Source organism: Limulus polyphemus, unplaced genomic scaffold, assembly GCF_000517525.1.
Source record: "Limulus polyphemus unplaced genomic scaffold, Limulus_polyphemus-2.1.2 Scaffold7023, whole genome shotgun sequence".
Classification (NCBI taxonomy): domain Eukaryota; kingdom Metazoa; phylum Arthropoda; class Merostomata; order Xiphosura; family Limulidae; genus Limulus; species Limulus polyphemus.
The window spans coordinates 7206-14701 of NW_013672633.1; the positions used below are offsets into that span (position 1 = coordinate 7206).

Consider the following 7496-nt stretch of genomic DNA (forward strand, 5'->3'; position numbering starts at 1 on the left):
ACATGTCATCAATTGAATGTGATGGCTATGGGCCCAAAACAGGAGGTCCAAAGTGTGGAAACAAAGAGACCTTGATCGAGTGCCCTCTGGCCAAGTGATGTATGAGACAACCATAGAGTTGTTGGAATGGATCATAATCAACCAGTTCCAGAGAGCCAGATGGAGATGAACAATGAGCTATGCAGAGATGACTCTGCCACAGATCAACATCCTGCATGTCGAGATATGCACACCAACCCCCCAAAAAAGCATTTATGAAGAGGTGCACCTCTGGAAGAGGAAGTGGAAGCAAAACACCCACTGAGGTGTTACCTCTGTTCAACCACAATGTAAATTCCACATGAAGGGAAGGAGGGAGATGGATAGGGGCATCCAAGGGACCCTGAATGAGGTTACACTGATCTTGTAAGCCCACTGAAGAGATCATGAATGGGCTTAACCAAGGGGAATGAGGGCCTGCAAAGAAGCCCATGTCCCCAAAATATAGAACCTTTCATGCAGATGCAGAAGGAGAAGAGGAAATGGTTTGAACCAGATGCTCCATATATTTTAGGCAAATAGGAGAAGGTTGGCCCCAGATGAGGAGGGAATTGAAAAATACCTCGAGATGAACAAGTTATTGAGTGGGGAGAAAAAGGACTTCTCCATCTTAACTAGCCAATTTACCTGTACAGCTTCTCAAAGAAGTAACTACGTGTGGCTTGCAAAGGTGTTAGAAGCAGCCAGTCATCCATGTAATAGTGGAAATAAAGACCCTTGGAATGGAGAAAGAAGATGAGCAAAGGCTCTGACCATCTGAAAAGAAACATAGAGCTGAAGCCAGCTTGAATGGAAGAGCTCAGAACTGGTAAACACAACCCCACTGGACAAAACAAAGAAAATGCAAGGATGCTGGGGAGATGAGAATGTGGATGTAAGCAGACCAAGAGCAAAAACTCATTGAAGAGATATGTATGACTTTATGGTGATAAGAGGAAGCTGTAGGAAGTAGTTCAAGGAAGACCAATTGATAATGAGGACCAGTCCCTAGTCTTCTTAGGGACATTGAACAGAATAGAAACTTGACTGAAAAGGAACCATCCGTTCCACAGCACCCTTGTGAAGAAGGTCTAGAACTGCTTAGGAAAGATTTTGGCTGGAAATATGATCCCATGGAGGGGGGGGGGGGAAGGAAATGGGATGAGGGGAAGAGAAACAAAGAACAAGCCTTTTGGAAAGAATCCGCAGAATCCAGGGTCTGTGGTGAAAGTCACTCACACAGTGGTAAAATGCAAAAGCCTGGCCCAACCATATCGTCACTGAGGCCACTAAAGATGTCGACAAAAAAAAATCAACAGTTAACCTGAGAGACCTGTGTAGCAGGAACCGGTAATGGAGAGGAAGAGACATGGGAACAGGTTCAGGAGGAGGTTGAGACAAACAGGAAGCCAAAAAGGAAATGGAAGTATGCAAATTGGCAGACTCAACTCTGGACCCTAACGAGTCAAGAAGATCTTCAAAGAAATCTTGACTTAAATAAGAGAGCCATATGCAAGTCCCATAAGAAGGTGGGGTAAAAGTACATGGGACAAAAGGAGGTCCTGACTCAAAAAATCCAAACAACAGAGGAGCTATATTTGGAGGGGAATAAGACAGTCGTGCCAGTGTGGAAAAATCAGGGCACGAGTCTACATTGAAACCCCTCTGGGGAACGATAAAGAATTTCAGACAAAAGGTGAAGTTAGGAAAGGGAAAAGGAGGGAGAATAAGATAAGGCAAATACGGAAAAATTGAGGTTGGGAAAACATGATTAAAGCATTTGGATCAGAATGCAACAAAGCCAGAGGATAATCAAACTGCTGTAAATCCAAAAAAAAAAAACTCACATTGATGGTAAGCCAAAGCATGGGCTTCCATATTACTACAGGGTTTCGGCATATTAACCTCAGTATGTAATTGGTCCACAAACCTGTTGGTATGAATCCAGCAAGGGAGGTGAATAGGTAACGTGAGGTGCACATTCCCTGTGTGATTTACAACTTATAATAGCATGGATAGTAGTTAGACATGGTTCAAAGGGTAATAAAACAATAAAATTTAATTATAAATATATGTATACTGTTATGAACTAAACATACCTAGTTAATAAAGTACTTATTAATACCAAACTGAATAACCCTCTAAACATACTGAGACAACAAAGTACTTATCAATATTGACCTTACAAACCATCTATACATACTTAGTTTATAAAGTTCTTAATAATACCAAACTGACAAACCATCTAAACATACTGAGTCAACAAAGTACTTATCAATATCGACCTTACAAACCATCTAAACATACCTAGTTAATAAAGTACTCAATAATACCAAACTAAAAAACCCTCTAAACATACTGAGACAACAAAGTACTTATCAATATTGACCTTACAAACCATCTAAACATACCTAGTTGATAAAGTACTTAATATTACCAAACTGACAAACCATCTAAACATACCTAGTTAATAAAGTACTCAATAATACCAAACTAAAAAACCCTCTAAACATACTGAGACAACAAAGTACTTATCAATATCGACCTTACAAACCATCTAAACATACCTAGTTAATAAAGTACTCAATAATACCAAACTAAAAAACCCTCTAAACACACTGAGACAACAAAGTACTTATCAATATCGACTTTACAAACCATCTAAACATACCTAGTTAATAAAGTACTTAATAATACCAAACTGACAAACCATCTAAACACACTGAGACAACAAAGTACTTATCAATATCGACTTTACAAACCATCTAAAGATACCTAGTTAATAAAGTACTCATTAATACCAAACTGACAAACCATCTAAACACACAGAGACAACAAAGTACTTATCAAATTGACCTTACAAACCATCTAAACATACCTAGTTAATAAAGTACTTAATATTACCACACTGACAAACCATCTAAACATACTGAGACAACAAAGTACTTATCAAATTGACCTTACAAACCATCTAAACATACCTAGTTAATAAAGTACTTAATATTACCACACTGACAAACCATCTAAACATATTGAGACAACAAAGTACTTATCAATATTGACCTTACAAACCATCTAAACATACCTAGTTAATAAAGTACTCATTAATACCACACTGAGACAACAAAGTACTTATCAATTTTGACCTTACAAACCATCAAAATGTGTAAACATCTAATATTACCTAGAAAACAAAGTACGTATAAATATCTAACTTACAAAAGTCTGAACACTGATGATGTAAAGTACTTAGTGCTCTCGTTAGTAAAGACGGATAAAGCCACACAAAGGGCATCTGAGCCATGCCTATCACAGGTATAAATGTACGTATAAATATCTAACTTACAAAAGTCTGAACACTGATGATGTAAAGTACTTAGTGCTCTCGTTATTAAAGACGGATAAAGCCACACAAAGGGCATCTGAGCCATGCTTATCACAGGTATCTCAATCCGTATTGTAGTAAACAAGTTGAAAAACATTCCACCAAGATACTGGAAGGGCTGGGAGCAATAGAAATAAAGGAGGAGAAGAACAAACCTCCACCACAGTGAATGACGTGCCAGCACAGCAACTGGAGTACGAAAAATAAAACTTGTGAAATCACCCTCGCCTTGAAAATACAGAAAAGCCTCAATATGTTTCAACCATCGTGGAGAAGGTCCAGTCCCCATGAAAGAAGCAAACACCTGATAAACCAAAGTGTGTAACCTCTTGGCAGACAGTGTCAATACTGAGGCCTGGGTAAGAAAAATTAGTGTATTTTCAGTAACAGTAGTAACCGTGTGTGGAATCACAAAAAATTACAAATATAGATAAAAACTCAATAATGTGTGCAAAACAGAGAATCAAAATCTGTAACACAACATAATGCAAGGTAACACAAAAATAAATCATGTTTAGTCTGTTTAGAGAAACAAAAGTAAGCGAGAAACACATCCATTTCATAAGACGCCAATCGAATAAGTGAGGTACACATAATGTAATATAGAGGGAGCCTCCTGCTCTGGAGTGTGCCATGCTCCTATTGGTGGAAGGTTGTTGCATGTCCTATGCATGCTAAAAGTGCAGATTGAACTGAGGAGGTATAAAGGTTAGTGCATCAACCAAGAAAATTTCTATTCAATGTATTAGAGGGCAGTGAAAGATTGAGAAAACTATCTGTGTGAGAAGAGGTATGTATCTCATTGGAAGAAGTAATTTCATGAGCAGTAAGACCTGGACACATTATTCTTATGAAATGTGACTAAATCGGAATACCATAATAAAAAATAAACATGTAAAATTACACAGAGAGTTTACACAATTATTGTGTTAAATTTGATTTGTTATTGTGCTTAATTTTGATACTTTTCTTACACAATCTTACACAAACAGCATTTGATTAAACCTTTCCCAGTAACTTCTGAAGTATGACAAGTGTGACTTAAATGTTCTCGACAGTAACTTAAAAGTACAATAACTAAAACTACAAATGAAAAGCACACTGTGACTGAACAACTCTCTCTTTTATAAGTATTTGCATATCCATTAAAATTATATAAGCATTTACAAAGAGTGGAGTTTACATAACTTCATTTATATGCACAAGTTTGGTTACTAAAGTAATATATTCTTGTTGCTGTTGGCTGGATTCTTTTGGATTATTTAGTAGCAAGAACAATACAGAATATAGTAAATTTAAAAATAACAAAAACATATTTTTCTTGAACTTCCAATTCTATAGTTAGTGTAGCTAAAGTCCAACAATAAGTCTTACCTCACAAAAAAAACTAAGCCTATCACATTAATTTAAACTCCTTTCAGCTAAACAACACAAATTTTGAGAAATGTCTAGATTAACAACATAGAACACAAACATATGTAGAAATATTTTCCAGTATACCATAATTCTGCTCTAAATATGGTTCAAAATCTTGAGTTATGACTGCATATTTACTTAGGAAATAGAATTTTTTTTTCTATTTCATGTGTCTATTTTACTTTTATTTAATAGAAGCTTCAATATATTCAACAAGAATTTGTGAATTTTAAATTTTTAACGAGATATTTTGGGCATCTAGTAAATTATATTGTTTGGGTTTTAGTTCAGTGCAAGTTCCAAAATTAATCACTATAAACCTGGGATATTAAAATGTTTAACAGAAATACAATAAATATGGTCGATTCTATTTTAAAATAAATTGTAACTTTTGTTTCACAGTGCTTTTTAAGACTATGTTTTAAACTTAATTACTAGAAAAATACCTAAAGGGTCAAAACTGTTGGTATATAACAAAATATTTGGTTTAACTTTCTGTTGTCGAATTCATTATAAATAAAAACAATCACTTTAGTGTTATAATGATATATCTCACTGAAACACAAAAAACAAAAATTAAATATTTTATAGTATTATGTGAAAAAAATTTCAATAAAATCTCACTGCTATTTAATTGCTTAAAAGCATTGTTAGTCTTTCAATTATAGATTTTTTTTCAACCTTTCCACAGTTTTAAACGTTGATAACATGTATACACGTGTCCCAGACAATGCTTACCCCAATGACATTAGAAGGTAATGAACTGTCTACCACAACTGAATGAAAACTTTCTAAAGGAGTATTAGTGGAAACTGAAGTAACAGGCTGTGTCTTCTGTTCAAAAGTTAAACTACTCTTTTGCTGTAAGGTAGTAGAAGTTTTACTTTGAACTTTCCATATATTGGATAAAGAATGTAGATGTGAATTTTCATCATCACCAAAAGTTTCATTAGGAAATTCCTTCCCTTGTGCTGGACTAGCTCCCTCTGTTGGCAAAGTTATGTTCTCTGATAACGAATTAATTTCAAAGAGGTCATTTTTTGCGGTCTTAAATGCTGTATCTGTTTCATTTGGTATATGTAATACAGCAGACATTTCAGGTAAACTATTCACATCCAATACTTGTGGTAGTTGAAAGATATCCACAGACATATCCTTCTTTCTGTGAGTCTCTCCTTTCTTAATACATGAAGTTCTCTTCACAAAACTTTTAAATGAGAATGGATTTTCTTCAACATCTTTTTTTACTTCAGTTTCAAACTCTGAAAAATATAAGAAATAGGTAAATATACACTTTTCTTTATTTAATTTTTTATGAATAAAAACAAAAGAAAACTTCCACATACCACTATAATGTCAACAAGTTGAAAAGCGTGTATCATAACTGGTATATACTTGAGTATGGAAGCACATTATGCTAATATAACAATATGTTGGCAAAAAATGTTTTATAAGCATAATGAAGTGATTTACTTTTGGGAGAACATACTACATCTAAAGAAGGCAGACCAACATTCTTTTGAAACATGTATGTTTCCACCAAAATAAATCACTTCATTATGCTTATAACTCATTTTTTTGCCAACTTACTGTGATATAAAGTTGCATTAGATTTAAAACTTGACTTTGTACAAAAAAAATATTCCAATTTTAAAGAATATTTTATAAAAAAAACTACTACGTTAAAAAAAGAACATGCAAGTTATAAAATCTGTAATTTTAAAACAAAGAATGTCAACAGTTAAAGATGATCAGCTAAGAGGAAACAGCTAAGTTAACCCTATTGAGACGGGTAGGGGTCAGAGGGCACGTCATCACATTTGTAGATTTACATATATTATTTAGCTATTATTTTATAAACACATGTCAATAAGTTTGGTATCAAATTGTAGATTATTTTAATATTATAAATTAGTTAGTTTCTTAATTTGAAACTAAATATATAAAAAAAAGCTAAATATTGATTTTTGTGTCACGTGGTATGTGGCCTTCTGGGTCTGGTCAAGTTACATTTTATGACCCCCTACAATATAATGTATATAGTTTCATATGAATCAGAAACTCAAATGGTCGCTATTGGCAAGCTAGAATATAAAATAAGAACCTCCTACCTTTTCTATTTGCTGAGATATAATGATATTTAGCAAACCCACCATATTGGCTCCACCCACCACTTCATCATTTGAGAAGACTTTTTGAGCCTACTTTTATATACTAACTTTATAATCAATAGAAAGCTATATATTTATTCTACATAATTGTGTCAGTCTTTCTAAGTTATTTATGAGAGAAATGCTCTTATATCATTGGAAAGTTTGAAATATTGCTATCAAGGCTATTTTGTGAATAGAAATTATATTTTTTAAGACCCAAATACAATTTAATTAGGAAGCCTGATAAACTACAGTGGATTTTTGGGGTGGTGGTATAGTAATTTATAATTTTTTTGTATTCCAAAATGCTTATATACAGTCTATAAAAATTATTATTTTTCTATCTTCAAATGTGAATTTGGACAAGGCTTAGCAAGTATGGCTCACGAGTGCAAACAAAGACTTTGTAGCATCGTTAGTAGTAGAGATCATTGCTTTTCCAAATATTTTATATTTACTGCTTTATGTTTGAAGAAAAATAACTGACATTTAAGTATTTATTTGAAAACATTAGTTGTATATAC

The 7496-nt window shown here is 33.8% G+C and overlaps 1 protein-coding gene across 3 annotated transcripts in view; it reads right to left on the minus strand.

Moving 5' to 3' along the window:
* The window catches only part of LOC106474282, a 17771-nt gene that overhangs the window by 3828 nt on the left and 6447 nt on the right, over positions 1-7496 (minus strand). For all 3 annotated transcript variants that reach the window (XM_013934971.2, XM_022402615.1, XM_022402614.1), the window contains exon 2: positions 5558-6081. In XM_013934971.2, the coding sequence (XP_013790425.2) occupies positions 5558-6081 (524 nt within the window). The remainder of the gene's footprint in view (positions 1-5557; positions 6082-7496) is intronic.